This window comes from Cynocephalus volans, chromosome 2, assembly GCF_027409185.1.
Source record: "Cynocephalus volans isolate mCynVol1 chromosome 2, mCynVol1.pri, whole genome shotgun sequence".
Taxonomy (NCBI): domain Eukaryota; kingdom Metazoa; phylum Chordata; class Mammalia; order Dermoptera; family Cynocephalidae; genus Cynocephalus; species Cynocephalus volans.
This window is the reverse complement of record NC_084461.1, coordinates 165,983,761-166,005,147: the sequence shown is the minus strand read 5'-3', so window position 1 is coordinate 166,005,147 and position 21,387 is coordinate 165,983,761. Positions and strand designations below refer to the sequence as shown.

General features: G+C 44.4%; 1 protein-coding gene across 1 annotated transcript in view; it reads left to right on the top strand.

Annotated features, from left to right (window-relative positions):
- MSRA (methionine sulfoxide reductase A) overlaps positions 1–21,387 on the top strand; it is a 350,738-nt gene that overhangs the window by 221,525 nt on the left and 107,826 nt on the right. The window contains exon 4 of the mRNA XM_063086834.1: positions 18,839–18,943. Within this exon, the coding sequence (XP_062942904.1) occupies positions 18,839–18,943 (105 nt within the window). The remainder of the gene's footprint in view (positions 1–18,838; positions 18,944–21,387) is intronic.

Here is a 21,387-nt window from a genome sequence, read left to right as displayed (position 1 = left end):
TTTTCAGGCCGGGACAGAGAGAAACTGTTAAGAGCAGAGGAAACTAAGTGTTAGGCTCTGTATAGTTACCAAAGCCTGTGTGCATGTGTGCGTGCGTGCGTGAATGTGTGTGTGTGTGTGTGTGTGTGTGTGTGTGTGTGTGTGTTTGTGTGTGAGAGAGAGAGAGAGGTAATCCTTACTGCCTGCCTTTCTGGCATTTCTATGACAACCACTGTGTGGACAAGGAACCTGAGACTCAGAATTTAAGTGATTCATCCAGATTTAACATTCTGCCTGTAACGAGTGCCCTTGGCATGGTTTCCCAGCACTTCATTGTTGAAACCATGTGGAGTGCTCCTCAGGGAGTGTCTTTGGGCTTCTGCATTAATTACTAGCTGTCATCAAAGACCTGCTAATCAAGACTAAACCATTCTGGATACCAGTCAAATCACAGCTGAGTCTGGGTCTATAGGAATAGACACATTGGCAGCAATAATTTAGTGGTCAACCTTAGCAGCCATGTTTATGGGGAAAGAGCATGAGATTATCGATTTAATGACCAGGTTAGAGCCTTGGCTGAAAACTAACAGGCCCTACCACATACTGAATGACCTGAATAAGAAATGATTTGATCTCATTGAGGCTTGGTTTTCTCATCTGTGAAATGGACCCAGTAATACACTCAGCTCCTGTGAAAGTCAGAAGATAGCACATGTGAGAGCGCTGTGTGATCTGAAGTGCATCACCAATGCCACGCATTTACCGAGCAGCCATCACTCCCAGAGCAGAGAGTCCAGTGCAGGGTTTGGGTTCATATGGAACAGGCTCTCTTAAGTACAAAACTAGGACACTGGTGCTGGTTACTACGGCAGCCTCTTTGAGACACATGCTGTTTTGGTGGGATGTGCTTGGTTTTAGTGTCCTGGTCTGATGAAGTTCTGCTCAAGGCCTTATTTCATTCACAAGTTAGAATAACCAGAAGCAAAAGCATGTGGTCTAGATGAGTGCCCACATTTCTATTCTGGACTGCTGGGATATTCTACAGGTGTGAAGTTGCCAAGAATGAGAGAGACTGGGGTCAAGAGAGGCTGCATTGGAGCTTAGTGTCAAGAGCCCTAGAACCATCCCTCCCTCTGAGAAGTCTTCCCTGACCCTCAAGGCTGTGTGGGGTGCACCTCCAATGTGTTCCCATGGGACTCTGATCACACACCTCTCCTAGCAGTGATTGTTCTATCATGGAAGTTCCCATTTACCTGTTTTTCTGCCTTCGTGGACCATGAGTTCTTTGAGGCCAAGAACTGTCTTATCCTTTGTTGTATTAGCTGCAACTGAGAGAGTGCCCCATGCTCTGTGCATTCTCGCTGAATGAATCCCTGCTGAGGTGGTCACATTACATGGCAAACGCGATCCAGAAGTGAACATGAGGCGGGAGTGGTGGTTGGCTGTGTCGCTATTTTGATTGTACTGATGTACTTGGGGGCTTCAGAAAGTTCATGGAAAGATTATATTACCTTTTAATTCTGTTTTTCCATGAACTTTTTGAAGTACCCTCATATTAATTGAATCAGTGTTTTTCAACCTTTAAAAAAATTACAGCCACCCTAAAGAGCCTTTTTAGACATTTCTTTCCTAATTGCCTCCCCATGCCCCTTTCCATTAAATGTTGATACCACAGATGTACTATATGTGGCCCTTTGGAGGGCCACAACCATTTTAATACTTAAGATGTTTTTGTCCCTAAGAACCAACTTTTGACCCCTTGTGAGTGATGTCACCCTCACTGAGAATGCTCAGATTAGTCTGTGTTTGACTGAATTTATTGAATCTGCTGGTTGGGTAATGTGCAGATGTTCTAAAGAGTTTCTATTTGATATTTATGTAGTCAGGTATGAAGTTATTAAGCTCTGGTTGCTTGTCTGGTTGATATGCTTTCAAGATAAGGTTGTTGACTGATTTTCTTTGGAACAAAATAACTGGTGCTTCTGGTACTATACAGATAGGCAAAGCCAACACTTTTCCCAGACCACCTGCAGTATTTCAGTGTGGACTAAGTTATGAACAAATCTAGGTTCTTAGTTCCACTCCTCTCAAAAGTGTTTAAACCAAACATGTAATTATACTCACTGTTAGTGAATTCAGACATCTAAATAAGTCAGAGCCATGCTTCCTGGGTGATCTTGCTAAATGATGCCTATGTGAGGTATTGGTACTCTGCAAGCTGGAAGGGTATGCCACAACCACAGAGTCCTGAAGACCACCTGTAATGGGAAAGTGTGCCGCGACCACTGGGTCCTGAAGACCAACCATAATGGGAGAGTGTGCCATGACCACAGGGTCTTGCAGACCACCCGTGACGGGAGAGTGTGCCGCGACCACAGGGTCCTGCAGACCACCCGTGACGGGAGAGTGTGCCGCGACCACAGGGTCCTGCAGACCACCCGTGATGGGAGAGTGTGCTGCGACCACAGGGTCCTGCAGACGACCCGTGACGGGAGAGTGTGCCGCGACCACAGGGTCCTGCAGACCACCCGTGACAGGAGAGTGTGTCACGACCACAGGGTCCTGAAGACCAACCGTGATGGGGCTGATGTGCAGCACGAAGGCAGTTTTTGTTGTCCTTGGATGACTTACAGCAGCTATTTTGGCAGGACGGTGCAGGCAGCCACAGCGTTTGTAATGGCGGGCTTTGACAGAGGTGCCTTTCTCATCTGTGTTATTAATAAGAGTTGAGACTAGTTTTTGAAGAATATGAGAAAATATCAAACCTGTTTTTTGGAGGCTCCTTCTATTATCATGATTTCAGGGGCACACAGACACTTTTAGGAAAACCCACCCTTGACAGCTTCCCCAGAGAAATCTATCTTTGCCGGAGAGCCGTCCATATTATTCTGTTTGTCAGCCTCGATCCTAAACATTTGAAAGTTTCTGGCTTTCCTGGTGAAGTTATGCCATTATGACGTGGCTCATTACTATTTGTATATGGAGATGGAGAGACTAGTAACAATATCATAGACTTGATGACTACCAGTGAGTTCCCAAAGTGGTTTCCCTTTTATGGCTGTTACTGAATGCTATCAACCACACCCTAAAAGTGATGGGACCGGTGTTGGTATCCCCATTTTACAGATGGACAACTTGTGGCTAAGGGAAGTTATGTGGCTTGTCTGGCAGAGTCTACCCTCAAATTTATGTCTTCTGACTCCAAAGTCAGTCCCCATAAAGCCTCAACCCTTCATCTCCCACAAGAGCCATTGTGGGGGAGTCAGGAGACCTTAGAAAGCCTAACTGGGGCCAGTGAGTAGCAGGAGGCAGACTTTGACTCAGTAAAGGTGGAAACTTCCAGCAATTAGGACATCCTAATGATGGTGTGGACTGCTTTGTGAAGTCATGTGCACCCTATTCTGGAATCGTCATCTGGATGTTGCATTGGGGTCAAGTAAAATATGGCGTTTGCTAGATGACACTTTGGGTTCCTTGCAATTCTGAGACTTCGTTAAAAAGAAAATCTTTTGTCAGTTTCCCCTCCCTTGGTGTAGCCACATACATCCAATGCCTGGTTCGTGGTTTCCTTCCCCAGCTCTGCGTCAGAAGCACCCACGGAGCTTTGTGAGAACGCATGTGCCCAGGCGTGACCCCAGCTCTCCTGTATCGGGACTGAAGTGGGAGGTGCCATCGAAGGTGTGAGGGTGTTTCAGAAAGTTCCACAAGGGATCTAAGGCACAGAGTTGTGAACCACGCTTCCTGTGTAGCCCACTGATAACAAGGCACACACAGCCTCATTTTAAACCTGGCGGTACAATTTAGTATCATCAAGGAGCCACAGTTTCTCAGCATCTAATACCCTGATTCATATTAATCAGGCCATTTAATAAAACTGTTTTTGTTCTCTTGGCTGAAAAGGTACCACGATCCCTACTTGAAAGAGTAAATTCTGTTGATACCTCGTGAGACTTGCCTATGTCATGGTAGGTCAGGAGCTGGTGCTGGTCTAGAAAGTAGGCATTCATCAGCCCAAACACATTGGTCCTTTCATCTGCCTCGTATTCTGGAAAAACCAGCTCAAAAGGTTGACGCTGGGTGTGAAGGCCAGCCTGTACAAATAGCAGGATGGATACAGAAATAGTGAGCTGCTCACTCCTACTCTTGTTACCTGCTTTTACCTACTAGTTACCTTTGTAGCAGTGAGAAACCTCCAGCGGCACAAGAATTGATGGTTGTAGTTGATTGCTTTCCTGAGGAATTTTCTTGATCAAGAATTCAACTGTGTTTATAGCACTCCTCCGAGAGAATCATCTCAGAAAGATGTGTCCGTATGAAATATGCAGTGGGGGATTATAAACACCCCACTGTGTCTCCCCATGGTGGGCCAAAATATATCACAATTGCTCTAACAGCATTTTTTCTACTTTTCAATCAATATGATGCTTTTTAAAATTTACGTTTCTCATTGGACATTTTAAGTGACTGGTGAGACTAAAGAACAAAAGCCAGGATGAAATGACAGTGTAGACACTCCTCAAATCCTATAATGAACTCCACAGGGCATCTCATTTTGATGTATTAGGATTTTCTTTTTTTTTATCATGAGTACATTGTTGGAAATCACATTTTCTATCTGCAGGAACTAGAGATGAAACTGAGCTGACATCTTACCTCTTTGTAGCTAATTAGCAAGAGATACGGAGTGTCTTGAATCTTGTAAGGGAAAGGCGGAGGTTCTATCCACCCGCGATCTCCCTTTTTCCCTTCAAATACCTGGATCTTTTTGTGTGCCCTTTGATCCGGTTTAACAGTTTGGATGAGTCTGGTTGGCAGGGAAAGGATGAGGAGAGTTAAAGAATGGCTATTATTTAACGGAAAAAAAAAAAAAACACTATCGCTCACTTCTCTCCTCCATCTTGCCCATAGGGTAAATAAAATAGATGGGCTCTTTTTCCTTTAAGGAGCAGTTCCTTACCTGGACCCAGCAGTTCCTTGCCTAATACCCATGGTACCAGGGTCGTTATTATCATTTGTCAATGGCGATTGATCCCAACACTTAGTTCAATGAGTGGGACTCAGTAGGCATTCAATGAATATTTATTAACTAGTGAATAAATAAAACATCATGCCGTCTTATACGGTAAAGTGTCATATCGCATTGGCTATGTCTAATATCTTCCTTTGGGTAGTAGCTGCATCTGTTTTAGGATGTGCAGTGAGGTTTACATAGAATTCTGTGGTTAGGGATGGAGGGTCAGAGCAGAGCCTGCATGTATGATTCCATCTGGGCACTGGTCACCAGGCTGGTGTGTGTTGCTGGGGTTTGTGTGGACACCCTGTGTGGATGAAGGCCAAGTAAGTGGTGCGAAAATCCAGTGCAGGGAATCCTCCAATCCATAGCATCATATGTGCCCAGCCCTGGGGGACTGCAGAGAAGGGCCATTGCCATGGTCTCTTTGCTCAGGGAGCTCCCTGTATGTGGGGAGACCAAGCAAGTGTGTGAAAATGATGTGCACTCAACTGTCACGCTGTGAGGACTGATCCCAAGTGGAGCGAGGATCTGGGGAGGCTGGACCAGCACGGTCTGAAAGGAAAGATTATTTTTGGAGTCCCTGCCACGTGCCAGTTACTGGACCCTGCCTGCTACTTCCATCACCTCTCCTCTTCACTACGACCCCATGAGGAACCTCACAGGACGTGACTCAGTTGAGGAGCCAGGCTGTGGGCCAAGCCGACCCCATAGGATGGCACTGACTGTGCTCTGCCCCCGCAGCCGGCCTCTTCTTGGGGCCCATCCTCAGAGAAGGCTCCCTGCAGGAAGCGGGACCTAAGGCGGCCTTGACATCAGGGGAGGGCTTGGGTTGCAGATGGAGGGAGGGCACTTCAGGCTGGCGACACCAGGACTGGGTGGAGCTGGGGATATGACTGGATCAGGAGAGGGTGTGGGGGAGTGAGGTTGGGATCACGCCAGTGCAGAGGGTCCTGGTGGCTGGACAAGGGCTCCTGTGGGCCGCTGTGCAGAAGACAGGTGAGAGACAAACAGCAGAGAGTAGGGCCATTGGACTCTGGCTAAGAGATGTCATGAGCTGAGAGTTACTTATGAATTCAGCCTTGCCTTTTCCGTCTATAAAATGGACACAATAATTTCCACCATGATAATCTCACAGGGTGCCTGTGATACTAAAACGAGTTTGCGGGTCCAGAAGCACTTCATAAGGCACAGAATGCTGTGTCCAAAGGCAGGGGGCTTGTGGCTCCTATCTCTGCTGGATGGCATGTGGGGTCCTGGGGATGGGCCAGCCGAGAGGCTCTTATAGTGCTGGGGCCGTGACAGCCCAGCTCCTGGAGTCCCTGCTTGTGTCACAGCATCCGCCTCGCTCAGAACGCGCTGCCCTCCTCCACAAGGCGCCCGACTTCTTCAGTCCACAGTGGCGCTGTCCTCTGTCTGATGAGCACGCGCCTGCCCCGAACCCATCACCACTCGTCTGAGTCCCTGAGCGTCTCAGCCTGGGCTCCACTCCAGTCCCCTTCTTAGTATTTGCGTGACTTCAGACAAATCCCTTTACTTCTCTGTGTCTCAGTTTCCTCCTCCAAGAAGTGGCGGTGCTAACATCACTTGTGTCAGGGTGTCTGTGAGGGTTAACTTCGTCGGCACAGACCAGGAGCTCAGTGCAGTGCGTGACGTTAATGAGCGGCCATCTGTACTGTCACCATCACCAGGGAGTAGTCTCCTGAGGGAAAAGAAGGGGCTATGGGTCCCTATTCACCCACCTTCTCCTCATCCACACCACAACCTTAGGAAACGGCTAATGTTCTTCCTAGTTTCCTCTGTGTTTTCCTCCCCTCTCCCTGTCTCTCTTCCTTTCCTCCCCCCTTCTCTCCCCTCCTTTCCTTTTCTTTCTTCTCACTTCCTGCCTCTCTTCTTCCCCTAAGGCCCCTGGGGCTCCTTGTGTCTCCTGATGATGACAGAGACAGTGAGTGCTGGGGAGCAGGACAGCCAGGCTGGGGGCTGGCTGTGTAAGGAGTGCACGGGACTCTAGGCCAGTGGTTTTCAAGCTCTGGTTACTATTAAGAATCACCTGGGGAATCTTGTAAAAATATAAATTCCCAGACTCAGAAAATTATGAAATAACAGTAATAGTAGCAATCGTAACAAGACTAACGATGCTGTTACTAACAAACCTAATATTGATTGAGGGTTTTTTTTTTCAGTTTTATTGATACTTATTTTTGTGGGGTGTACTCTGTTGCTTCAACACATGCATACACCGCACAGTGATCCACTTAGGGTAGACAGCATAGTTTGTACCTGCTAGTCCTCCCATTCTTCTCCCTCTCACCCTCTCCCCTCCCAGCCCCTGGGAACCATTATTCTACTCTCCACTTCTGTGAGAACCACTTCTTCTCTTTTTTTGTAAGATTCCACATATGAGTGAGATCATGCAGTATATGTCTTTCTCTGCCTGACTTACTGCACTTAACATGATGGTTTCCACTTCATCCATGTTGCTGCAAATGATGGGATAGCATTTCTTATTATACCTGAATAGTGTTCCATTGTGTGTGTGTGTGTGTGTGTACCACAGTGTTTTAAATCTGTTTATCCACTGATGGGTATTTAGATTGACTCTATCTCTTGTTTATTGTGAATAGCATTGCCATGAACACGGGAGTGCAGGTATCTTTTTGATATATTGATTTCATTTCCTTTGGGTGTATACCGAGCAGTGGGATAGCTGGATCATAAGGTAGGTCTATTTTTACTTCTCTGAAGAAGCTCCAAACTGTTTTCCACAATGGCTGTACCAGTTTACATTCCCACCAACAATGCAGCACATCCTCGCCAGCATTTGTTATTTTCTGTCCTGTTGATAAAGGTGATATCTCATTGTGGTTTTAATTTTCATTTCCCTGATGATTAATGATGTCGAACATTTTTTCATGTACCTGTTGGCCATATGTATGTCTTCTTTTGTGAAATGTCTGTTCAGGTCCTTTGCCAATTTTTTAATTGTGTTATTGTTCTTTTGCTGTTGAGTCCCTTATATATTCTGGATATAGCCCCTTGTCTGATGTATAGTTTGCAAACACTTTCTTCCATTCAATGAGGTGTCTCTTCACTTTGTTGACAGTGTTCCTTGCTGTGCAGAAGCTTTCTAGTTTGATGTCATCCCATTTGTGTATTTTTGCTTTAGTTGCCTGTGCCTTTGTGGTCTTAACTCATAAAAGCACTGCCCACTCCCATTTTGTCTAGTGTTTCCCCTATATCCTCTTCTAGTTGTTTTGTAGTTTCAAGTATTAAATTTAGGTCTTTAATCCATTTTGAGTTGATTTTTGTGTATGGTGAGACATGGGGGTCTAGTTTCAGTTTTCTGCATGTGAATGTCCAGTTTTCCCAGCACCAACCATTTCCTGAAGAGGCTGTCCTTTCCCTGGTGTATATTTTTGGCACCTTGTCAAATAATCAGTGGGCTGTGAATGCATGGGTTTGTTTCTGGGCTCTCTATTCTATTCCATTTGCCTGTTTGTCTGTTTTTGTGCCAGTACCATGCTGTTTTGGTTACTATAGCTTTGTAGTGTATTTTGAAGTCAGGAAGTGTGATACTTTCAACTTGGTTCTTTTTGTTCAAGATCACTTAGCTATACAGTGTCTTTCGTGGTTCCATTCAAATTTTAAGATCATTTTTTCTATTTCTGTGAAGAACGTCACTGGTATGTGACATTTTGTATCTAATTTGATAGAGATTGCATTGAATGTGTAGATTGCTTTGGGTAATATTGGACATTTTGATGATGTTAATTCTTCTGACCCATGAACATGGACTATCTTTCCATTTATTTGTGTCCTCTTCAATTTTTTTCACCAATGTTTCATAGTTTTCATTGTAGAGATTTTTTACCTCCTAGGTTAAATTTACTCCTAGGTATTTCATTTTGGGGGTAGCTATTGTGAATGGGATTACTTTTTTGATTTCTTCTTCTGCTATTTTATTATTGGTGTATAAGAAGGCTATTGATTTTTGTGTCTTGATTTTGTATCCTGCCAATATACTGAATTTAATAATAATTTCTTTATATGACTGGGTACTCCAGAGTTGGGTGCCTGTATAATTAGAATTGTTACATCCTCTTATTGGATTGATCCCTTTGTCATTATATGATGACCTACCTTATCTTTCTAATTTTTTTACTTTCCTTGGCTTGAAGTCTATTTTATCAGATATAAGTACAGCTACTCCGGATCTTTTTTGGTTTCCATTTGCATGAAATACCTTTTTCCATCCTTTCACTTTCAGTCAGTGTGTGTCTTCATAGGTGAAGTAAGTTTCTTGTAGGCAGCATATTGTTGGTTCTTGTTTTATAATCCACTAAGCCTTTCTGTGTCTTTAACTTTGGGCATTTAGTCCATTTACATTTAGAGTTATTATTGATCTGAAGGGACTTGTTGCTGCCATTTTGTTACTTTTTTCTGGTTGTTTTGTTGATCCTTTTTTCCTTTTTCCTGATTTTACTGTCTTCTTTTGTGATTGAGTGGTTTTCTCTAGCAATGTATTTCTTGCTATTTATTTTTAGTATGTCTGATAAGTATTTGTGTTGTGGTTACTGTGAGGCTCACAAAAAACATATTACAGTTACAACAGATTATTTTAGGCTAATAACAACTTAACTTTGATATATAAAAGAAAAAAAGAAAGAACCACAGGCAACTCCATGCTTTGGCATCATTCCCCCCCACTTTAGACATTTGCTGTTTCAAGTTACATGTTTTAATATTGCCTATCTCTTACATTTGTTGTTGTCTTGTTACGTTTGTCCTTTGGTCTTTGTGCTAAGGATGTAAGCAGTTTATTCACCAACCTTATGACACTGGAATATTCTGAGATTGTCTGTGAACTTACTTTACTAATGAGTTACGTACCTTCAAATGTTTTCTTGATGCTCTTTAGTGTTCTCTTTCAGATTGAAGAGCTCCCTTTAGCATTTCCTATACCGCATGGCTAGTGTTGGTGAATTCCTTTGGCTTTTGTTTGTCTGGGAAAGACTTTATTTCTCCTTCATATTTGAAGGTTAGTTTTGCTGGATAGAGAGTTATTGGCTGACAGTCTTTTTCCTTCAGCACTGTGAGTATATCATCCCATTCTCCTCTGGCCTGTAGGGTGTCTACTGAGAAATCTGCAGAGAGACATATTGGGGCTCTATTGAATGTTATGTGTTTCTTTTCTCTTGCTGCTTTCAGTATCCTTTCTTTGTCTTTGGTTTTTGATAATTTGATTATGATGTGCCTTGGATGTTCCTCCTTGGATTGAATTTTATTGGCAGCCTCTGAGCTTCCTGTACATGTCTGCTGTCATCATTCTCCACAGTTGGGAAATTTTCACCCTTTATTTTCTTGAATATGCTTTCTACATCTCTTCCTTTTACTTTTTCTTCGGGTATGTCAGTTATGAGGAGGTTATTTCATTTGAGAGAGTCCCATATTTTCTGTATTTCTATTTCATTTTTTCTCATTTCTTTTTCTTTTTGCTCCTCTGATTGGATAATTTCATACATTCTATCATTGAGCTCACTGATTCTTTCATCAGTTTGATTAAATCTGCTGTTGGAGCTTTCTATTGAGTTTTTCAGTTCAGATAATGCATTCTTTATTTCTAGAATTTCTATTTTCATTTTAATGGATTCAGTTCCTTTGTCAAGTTTCTCATTCTGCTCTTGGATTGTTTGCCAGATATCATTTAATTTTCTATCTGTGTATTCTTGTGACTCTGTGACATCCTTAAAAGGGTTATTCTGAATTCTCTGTCAGACATTTCATAAATCTGCTGTTCCTGTGGGTCCATTGCTGGTGTTTTGTTTGTTTCCTTTGCTGGTGTCCTATTTCTCTGTTCTTTCTTGATCTTTGTGTCTTTATGTTAATTCCTGGGCAGTTGAGAAGACTGCTACCTCTTCTAGGTTTTATAGATAGGTGTTCTTTGGTGGTGTTGGACCTTTACTGATTAATATCGGAGATTTCTCACTGGTCCATGATTTTTATTTTTATTACTTTTATTTTTTATTTTTATTTTTTGTTTTTCAGTTCTGTAGTGGATTATTAGCTACCTGCATCATGTAAACTCTGCACTGGAACTAATTTGTTGTCCTTTGGTTAATTCCACAATTGGGGGAACTTCCTGTGGGTACCAGTACTCTAGCCCCGGGGTTGAGCTAAATAGCTGCTTTGTTGCCTGTTCTCTGGGGAAGGCTTTTACTGTGGCTCAGATTTTAATTCTTGGCCTTTTAATCACTTCTGGGTCTTACGAGGTCAGGTGCACTGGACTGTTTGGAAATTCTGGCCCAGGACTGAGTCTTTCCAGCAAACCCTGCCCCCTGCAGTTCTCTCACACTGTCCAATCTTCACTGGGCCTGTGTTGAGTGGAAAGCAGATGAGCTGCCCACACTGCACCCTGATGTTTCCCCAGTGGGCCAGTCTCCCTGCCACACTCCAAATGCCTTCCATGGTGCAGGCCATGCATGGGTCCCTCACAATGACTCACCAGCTTCTGGGTGGCTCCTTTCTTTGGTTGGTTGTGGCTTCTCTCCCCTGTGTGGGTCTGTGGGAACCTGTCAGTGGTTCACTGTCCTGGGGGCTGGTAGGGTGCACTCTGAGGCCCTCTTCTCCCCTGCAGACTCCAGGCAGCATCACACAAAGGGCTCAGCTGTGGCTTTTGCTGGCTCCTGCTCCCTGTGCTCACTGGGGCCATCCCCAAAGCAGCCAGGGCTCAAAATGGTCAGATTAGTCCCTTCTTTCTCTTTCCTTGGCTTCTCTTGCCTTCATGAACTTCACAGATCTCTCCCCCTTGTTCTCTGAGCTCCAGCGGTCCCAGATTGGCAGTCTTTGCTTGTTAATGGGTGTAAGTTAATTGATTGTGGGAAGAGTGATGAGTGATGCTGAGGACTGTCTATTCTGCCATCTTGATGATGTCAGTTCTCCTTGGTTGCATTCTTATGTGTGTGATGGGCCAGACTTTTCTAAATGCTTCCCCTGGATTAGTGAACTCATAGTTATAACCAACCCCTGACATTGATACTATTAATATCCCCATTTTGCAGATAAGGAAGCTAAAGCCCAGAGACAAATGCACTTTGCCAAGGTCATACAGTGGATAAGTGGCCAGGATGCCAGCCTGGGCACTCTGGCTCCCAAGCCCAGCTCCCAAGCACTCTGCACAGGCTTCCTCAGTCTGGGTGGCACCAGCCATCTGTGCCTAGGCAGGCACCTGTTGACCCGATATGGCTGGATCCTGGCATGAGGGAGAGGGTGTGCTGACCTTCTTTGAGTGGGTCTCTCATTGCCCTGTGAGAAATAGCAGAGTCCTGTTTACAACAGGGCCCCCACTCAGCTGCAGTGACTGCTGGGAACCAGGCATGTGTCTCCCTCCCCACTGGGAGCAGAGCTGTGTGCACAGACTGTGCAGGTCTGGGATGACTGGTGGTCACCTTTAGAGGCCCTTCTTGGTCAGTCTCAAAGAGCCCAAACTGCGAGCCCTGCTCTGGCTCAAGGTACTCTTGGCATGGATGGCCCTGCTCCGTCTCCTGCCAGGACTTTCTGCATGAGATTTGCCCCCCGGCTGGGGAAGAGCCCCTATTTCTATGGAGAGTGTGGAATATAATCCTCATCTCTGGTCTCACTGTCTCATCATGCTAGTTCATGATGCTACAGCTTGTCCCTGCTGCCTGCCAGCTTGTGGACACTTAGCACGACTGGAGAGAGGTGGCCTTGTATTCTCTTCTGAAGCTTACTGCATCTCAGCCCCAGGGGCTCTGCAGCCTCCCAAGTCTCTCCAACTCCAATGGACAGAGATGCTTGTTGGGAGGAGACTGTTGACACAGCACATTGGGAAATGGCCTCTGCAGGGAGGCAAGGTGCCAGCCTCAGCATCCACTCCTGAACCCTGCTTCCGGAGGCGTCCTTTTGCCCAAATCTAACACTCACTTATTAAACCTGGCTCTTAATTTCTGACTCTAAAGTGGGCAATCACATTTGAAAAATACAGTCCTCTTCTCACCCTTTTATCAAGAGGGAGAATCTGGACCCTCACACGGTGTGGATGGAGGCCAGACTGTAGTCCCCATCAGAGCCGGAATGTGTCACCCTGGTGGTCCAGCTGCCCAGCACCCGCTCAATAGTCACACACACCCAACTGCTATTTCTAGAATGAATGAGTAAAATCATCAGATACTTACAGAGATAAATTTAGTTTGGGAAGATGGAGACCTCCTAATATCATGTGTTTTCTCCTGAAGTTGAGACAGTCATTTTAAGGAAATGCAAAATGGTAATAACAGTAGAAGCCTCACATGTGTGTGCGGATAGCTTACTCTTCCCAAATCCTTTCCCACATATGACGTCATGTAGTCAGATTATTTTTGTTTCCACCTAAAAAAGCAGGTGACCCAGGATCACAGTCAAAAAAGTATTAAACTACATGTTAGAACTATGGTTTAAGCTACCTCTGTGGCTTTCATTCCAGTCTTTTTCTATGCCATCACAGCTCATTAGAGAATAATCATAACAGTATGACTTAGAATAGTAAGATAGACTTAGATAGACTTACATCCCCTGTCCAGGCACTAATCCCCATTTTGCAGGTGAATAAGCTGAGGCCCGGTGGTCAAGTAGATAAAGGCCTTCAGGAAGGGGTGCAGACCCCCAGGAGAGGCACAGCTCTTTTGCAGGGGAGCCTTAGATTGCATTGGCTTTGTCCCCTCTTTGTGGGCCTGCCACGGTCATGCCATTTTTAAGAGGCACAGCCAGCAGGCCAGCCTTGCCCTGTGGCCCCCGAGTGGTGCTGCCAGCAGCTCCCGGTCCTGCCCCGTGCACGCCGTCTGCCGGGCGCCTCACCGTGCTCCCCAGCGCTCTCCCTTCTCATCCTGATGGCAGCAACAGCTAACCACCCAAACCTGGAAGAGCTGAGGTTAGCAATTGCCCCATGGGATGGGAAGCTACGACACAGGACTTTAAAAATTGGCTGATGTATCTTGGTGTTTCCTTTAGAAATACCTGGTTCCGTGGATAACTTGGCTTGTCCATAGCTCTGGATGACCCCAGAATGCCTGCTTTTTCTGCCCCCAGAAAACGCCCATGTGTTTCCTCTTGGATGTTTTGTCTTGGAAGAAATGGCTGCCCGGAACCAACCCCTCTGTGTTCTCTCCCTTTCCTCGGGGCTGCAGTATAAGACAGCAGAGGAAGTGCTCATAGAGGACATTCGTCCTTTTTCCTCTCAAGATATTTTTGAACAATCATGTTAAAGCACCTACAGTGCGGCTAAGAATTGTTAACAAGCATGTTTGCACGTCACATCTGTCATGCTATTTGCACGATGTTATGCAGAGACACAGCTTCAAGTATTTTTAAGATATGCCCTCTTATCTCTGGAAGCATAAGAAAGTATTTGCAGATTGGTCTCTGGAATGAAATCAGCCTCCCACGTTGGCGGGCTCTGTACAACGTGGGCATTTCTGTAAGTGGTTCCGAGGTCCTTGATCCTTTTGATCTTTTGCACTGTGCATCTTCACACAGCTTCTTTCTCTGGGGAGAAATAAGGTAAAGAAACTTGAAGGTGAGTCTGGCGAGGGCAGCTCTGGGCATTTGTCAGTGCAAATGGATCTTGAATCTGAATGGCAGTAGTTTCTCTTAAGTAAGCAGGCTTCTTTAAACCTTCCACAAACAATGTCAGTGGCAGATCATGTCTGAAAGTGTTTGCTGGTGAGTGGAAATCTTTCCTGACCCTGTACTGCAGTCACAAAAGAAAAGCCTGATTCTGTAAAATATTCTTGACCACCTGGGTGTCAATTACCACACAGCTGTGATTTCTCATCTGGGCCACTGCCTGGGTAACACTTGTGTCACTGGGTGACTTCAGGTCTCTCCATTCGGAAGCCTGGCTCTGGGTCCTGGAAAGAGCCTGAGCTTCATCTGCAGTTGAAACCTGATTAGCTTGTGACTGGGTTCTGCCACTTACTGGCTGTGGGATGTTGGTGAGGAAACCTGTGGAGAGATCTTGGTTTCGTCATCTGTTAGATGGGGACCATATCTCTTTTGCAAAACTGTTGTGAGCAATATTTGTACACTTGTGTTCACAGCAGCAAAACTGTTGTGAGCAATATTTGTACACTTGTGTTCACAGCAGCTAAAAGGTGGAGACCACCCAAGGCCCACTGGTGGATGAATGGATATGGTACATGTATGATTCTGCCTTAAAAAGGAAGGAAATCTGGACACATGCTGCAACGTGGATGAACTTGAGGGCATTACACCAAGTAAAATAAGATAGTCACAAAAGGCCAAATACCGTTGATTCCACTTATGTGAGGTACCCTGCAGAGTCAAACTAATAAAGACACGAAGTAGAATGGTGAGTGCCAGGGGAGGGAGAGAGTGAGGAGTTAGTGTTTGAGGTGTGGAGCTTCAGTTTTGGATGGTGGCAGCAGCTGCACAACAGTGTGACTATGCTTAGTACCACCAAACTGTGCACTTAGAAATGGTTAAGATGGTTAATTTTATGTTATGTGTATTTTGTCACAATAGAAAAAAAATGGACAAAATAGTTTTGAACATCAAATGGCATCAAGTGGGTGAAGTGTCTGCCGCATCGGTGATGTTCAGTGAACAGTGACAGCTTTCATGATGGTCGGGATATGGCGTTTTAATGGTTACGTGATATTTCATCATGTGGCTATACCATAATTTGCATTTTTTTTGTTTTCTTGACTTTTGTATTTCTTATAGCACTCCACCATTGTGACAATGATGGAGTGAATTTTTTGTGCATGTATATATCTTTTCCATTATTTGGGGTTCTACCTTTGAGATCGATTTTCTGGATCATTTAATCAAGGTACAGGATCATCTTTGTGGCTCTTGCCACATATGCCAATGGGCTTTCAGAAAGAGTTTAGTAACTTTCCCCTGTCACCAGCTGAGAGAGGGCACCCGTTTCATGGTATCCTCAACAGCACTAGGATACTCTTAAGCAGTTTTGCAAAATGTAATAAATAAGAGATGGTATGTTAATGTTTTAATGTGCATTTATTTACTTTTATTTGATTACTATAAATGTTGAACACTTTTTATGTCTTGATCTGCATTTATTTCTTTCTCTGTTTATATCTTTTGTCTATATTTCCGGTGTGGTGTCAATGCTTTTCACATCAAATATATGTCATATTTATAACACATTGTTGCCATTTTTAGATTTTCAGAGGGTTTTAACGCTTATGTAGTTGAATCACTTATTTAAACATTTCAAATTACAAAATAATGATTTCAAATTAAAATCTTAATTTAATTTAATTTAATTTTTTCTAACTAAAGTAGATCAAAAGTGGTCTTACAATAACATGTATCTTCTTCCCAAACCCTCCACTATCATTCTTTTCATAGCTGTCAGCATAAAATCTGTTTAAATGCTAACTCGAATGACTATAGTATTTGAATTAACAGACTGACCAATTAATAATAAATCATTAATACAGTATAATAGCCAATTAATAACCCAATATAAAAGGACATGGCCAAAATTACAGAAAAGAAGAAATTAAAATTACTAATAAACATGAGATTTATTTTTCACCTTACTAATAATTAAATTCATTCTAAATAAATAAGACAATACGATACTATCTTCCAGCTATAAAGTGCTAAGCATTAAAAGGATTGTGATAATGACTGAGACTGGCCCTTAACTATGCTGCCAATGGGGAGAGAAAATTGGGTTAACTTTACTGAAAAGCACCAAGAAATTTATGAATGTTTATAAACGCTGATTTAGAAGTTCTACTTTTGTAACTGTGGCTTGAGGTGGCCTCAGAAGCATTGAAAAATATTTACATTCTTGGATAAAAACAGGGCTCAGTTTAGAGGCCCAATGACAGGGAATGTTTAAATAAGCAGTTGGACAATCATCTGATGTAGTTACGTTGTCATTATAAATGGTGTTTTCTAAAAACTTCAGTGACACAGGGAAATGCAATATGCTGGTAAGTGGGAAAACATGCTGTAATGATTACAATGTAACAAATTGTGTGTGGGGGCGTGCACACACATTTGGTACACACTGGAAAGAGTTGCATAAAAAAACATTGATAGTGCTTGGAGTATAGGTGATTTTTATTTTATTTTGTATGCTTCCCCTCATTTTCTAAGCTTTATGTTATCTGCAAATATTATTTCTGCAATCAGAAAAAAATGTAAATATTGAAAAAAGATTAGAGATAATAAACAGATTTTTTCCTTTTCTGGACTCGTGTCAAATGCTTACCTTGCTCTCTTTCCTGTGAAGGTATTTTTTCAGGTTATGGCCAGAAATTCACTGGCTATGTGAATTTCAGTTTTTGAGTTTGTAAAATGGGGATTTCTGTCTTCCCTGCCACAGCATTGGACAGTTGTGGAATTAAAGTAAGATAACCAACATATGGAAAAACACTTCTTCAAACCAAGGTGCAAGACCAGGAGATTCCCCACCCACCTGAGTTTGATGGTTTGATAGGGGGACCGACAGAACTTACTGAAAGCTATACTCTTGGACATGATTTATTATAGCAAAAGGGGACAGTTCAAGGACAGCCAAAGGAAGAGATGTACAGGGAGAGCTGGGAGGATCCTAAAGGCTTCTGTTCTCTGCTCCCATGTGGAGTTGAGATATTTTAACCTCTTGGCATTGGTGTGTGACAATATGCAGAGTTGCTGCCAACTGCAGAAGTTTGCCTGATCTTCAGTGTCCATAGTTGTTACTGTGACTCCATCATGTAGCATGACTGATTGATTGATTGATTGGCTGATTGATCGGCTGATTGGTTGCCCATGTGGTTGAACTTAGTCTCCAAGTCGACTGAAGCTATGGTGACCCAAAGCCCCCACCCTGATTCATATGGTTGGTCTTTTTGGCATGGCCAACTCCCACCCTAAACAAGACGTTTCTATGGTATATGATGATTATCTCTCAGAAGCTGAGGTGAAGGCCAGACCTCACTTTTGGCAAGCCCAAACTCTTTCCTACACATTTGTGACTGAAAAGAGAAAACACATTTAAATATAGGGATGATGTTAGTGTGGAGGCGTCTACTATTTACCATGTTCTAAGACTACACAGTAAGAAGGGGCATGAATTCCACAGTGGTACTGCAAATCCCCACTTCACTCATCCACTGGACCTTTGGAACTGCCTTTGAGGATGGGCCTGCTTGCAGCAGCTCCTGCAGGCATGTTTGCTGCTATAGTTGTTCACCACAGAGACACAGGCTGAGAGGACGCTTAGTGCCCTGTGGGGATCTGCATCTAACCCTTGCATCCCTGTTAACAGCTCAGCCAACGCGTCCCTTTATTAACTAATTTATCTCATGTGAACGAGTCCTCCGCCTGTCTTTTGCAGGTCTCTCTCCCTGGCACATCTCACTCTGCAGTGCAGCTCAGCTTACTGCATACAGCTCATGCACGCACGGGGGATATATGTACATATGGGGGGTGATAAAAATAAATAGGCTTGTTCCCCCTGTAGAGTATCACATCTCATGCACTACGTCAGGTTGGGTCATGAGGTTTCCCAAGAGAGGAGAAAAACAAAAACCCACGTTTGTCTTCTCATGGTCGTGAAAGAATATCTGAGTGTAGTGGAGAAGTCATCATCCCGAGGAGTGCACCAGGGATAACCGTGTGCTTTCATGGAAAAAGAGCCAGGGACAGAGATTTGGGATGAGGCTTAGCTGAAGTCCAACTGTGCCTCCAGCCTTTCTTCAGAGGGGGGAGTTTTAGCTCTTGTCTTTTGGCTTTTTTGAGAACAAATCACTTGCATTAAATTGATGTTGTTAGTAAATTTCGGTTGTACATTCTCCATCTTTCCAGGAAGGACCGGCCACGCAGAAGTTGTCCGGGTCGTGTACCAGCCAGAACACATCAGCTTTGAGGAGCTGCTCAGGGTCTTCTGGGAGAATCACGACCCGACCCAAGGTAGAGTGACGAGCGAGCTGGTATTTAATTATCTTACTAATTACAGCTGGGATAATTAGCGTCAGAGCTGCATGGAAGAGGTGAACCTTGAAATCACACAGCAGCTCAAGAATGTGACTGCAGACATTTATGATGGGAGGGGGAGGGGCCGGGAGAGGGAGAGAATGAAGGCGCAGGCGAGTTGGGCACCCCTCCCCCACAGCTGTCAGGGTGGGAAGAGTCCCACAGAGGAAGCTGCCAGCAGTAGAGACCTGCTCACCTTTGATGACTGTATTCCTTTTCCTTAATGCAGCCTTTTATCTGCAAAATTAAAGTGTCTTTCCAGCAACTCCAAAGTTTTCCTGATTTGTGATTCCTTTATTTCTCTGAGTTTAGCCTTTCTCATCTTTTGACATTATCAGTTTGTTTGTTTTTTTTCAAATGTCTGTGGGTGATTTAGGAAAAAAAAATAACGTGAGTGTAAAATGCAGTATTGAGTAGGCCCACGATACATGGGGTTATTTAAATATTTCATTTGTCTTCTTTGGAATTTGTTATGTGGAGCTATTAATATATTTGGGCTATAAAAAATGGTGGCCAGAAATTTTATTTGAGTGCACACACAAGTAAAAAATCCCATGTTGGCAAATATCATTGTAACATTCAATAATGAAGCAGTTTCCAGGTTCTGTCCTAATGCCTTACAAGAGCTGCTCTAGCAATGCGATGATATGATATCGTGAGAAGCTTATGAACTGAGAAGTTCTATATAATAGATGGGACTTTTCACAAATCTTGTTCATTTAGCAATCAGTCTGTTTGACAAAAATATTTTCCCTTTGATGTCAGGTTTTTGTGTAGGGGGTATGCAATGTTGGCTATTTCTCAATGAATGGGTGTGTTTTTCCAAATGTGTACTGTGCTTTGTGATGGAATCTCAATGTGACTCCAGCAGCACAGACTGGTGAGTCCTGTGTGCTGGTTCAAAGGACACCCAGTGCCAGGGTGACTTGCCAGAGGGTCATGAGATCAAGCAGGTTAAGGCAGGTCTGAGGTCCAGGCACATCCACTGGATGGGTGAAGGCTAGCAGCCTGGGCCTAGGAAGGAGGCCAGGGGCAGGGTTTCATGATAGGAAAGTCTTGAGTGATGTGGGGGATGGGTCCCTGGTGGGAGGGGGCTGAGGTGGGGGCAGGGTAGGGAGAGGACTGGTGGGATGAGGACACTATGATCAAAAGGCTCAGCTGTCACCTCTGTTTAGACTCCTGGACTGTCCCATCCCATGAGAAAGGCAGGACTACAGGCCTCGACAGCTGTGCCTCAACAGGATGCTCTGCCTGGCGAGCATTTCGAGTAAGGGTGGTGATGGCCAGGGGCTCGTGCTGGTCAGTCTTCAGCCAGATGGCGCAGACTCAGCTACTTGAGTCAGGGCAGGATGCAGAGAGCTCCAAAATTATCACTGGAGACACACACAGGAGCCCAGACAAGCCTGAGTTCATGCAGGAGACAGGCTCCTGCAGGTGGGTCTGTGGCCTTTGTCACAGCCAGCCACAATGCCCTGCCTAACGATCCTCCTCTGGCTTAGCCCTGGCGACATTTCTAAGAGGGCGAGCTCTGTCACTGAATTCTCTCTCCTTGCCTCTCTTAACATCCTACCCACTACATCACACCTGCATCAGCACACACAGGTAGTTAGGTTGCTAGGACTGGCCCCTGAATCTCGGGGGAATTCCGCATTACAAAGAATGTGGAAAGGGCCTCTTGTCCCCACCCACATACCAGGTTTGTCTCAGCTGTGCCTCAGTCCTCACCCAGCCACCTGTGACAATCTTGGCTTACTGTGTCTGCTGATTTGTTAGGGTGCCGTGACAAGGCCGCAGAGCACTGGCCTGGCATGGCGCTTGTCACTCCCTCCCAGTCTGGGGGCTGGCCATCCGAGATCGAGGCACAGCAGGGCTGGCTTCTTCGGAGGCCCCTCTCCTTGGCTTGCATACAGCCAGAGGTCTTCACATGGTCGTCCTTTGTACCTACATGTGTCCATATCTTTGCCTCTTGTATGGACACTGGTCATATTGGATTGGGGTTCACCCATATGATCTCATTTTACCTTAATTACCTCTTTAAAAACCCTGTTAAAACATGAATGCAGTCACATTCTGCCTAGGGTAGGACTTCACCACATGGATCTGGGGGGAGGTGGGTGCAACGGAGTCTGTGACAGTGTCCAGTCATGCAGCAGCTCCTCTGCTGTTCTTCCAGAGGTGTTGAGAGTCTAATGGGTAGGCACAGACCTCCCAGGCTGGAGGAGATCTCAGTGGCCATCTGGTTAAGTGTCACCAACTAGAGCCTCTTGGCTTCAGCACTACAAACCAAAAGATAAAATCATTCATGATGGTGTTTGCAGAAAATGGAGTTTAATTGTTGAGTGAGATATTTTCCACTGATATTCTGGACAAATTATGCACAT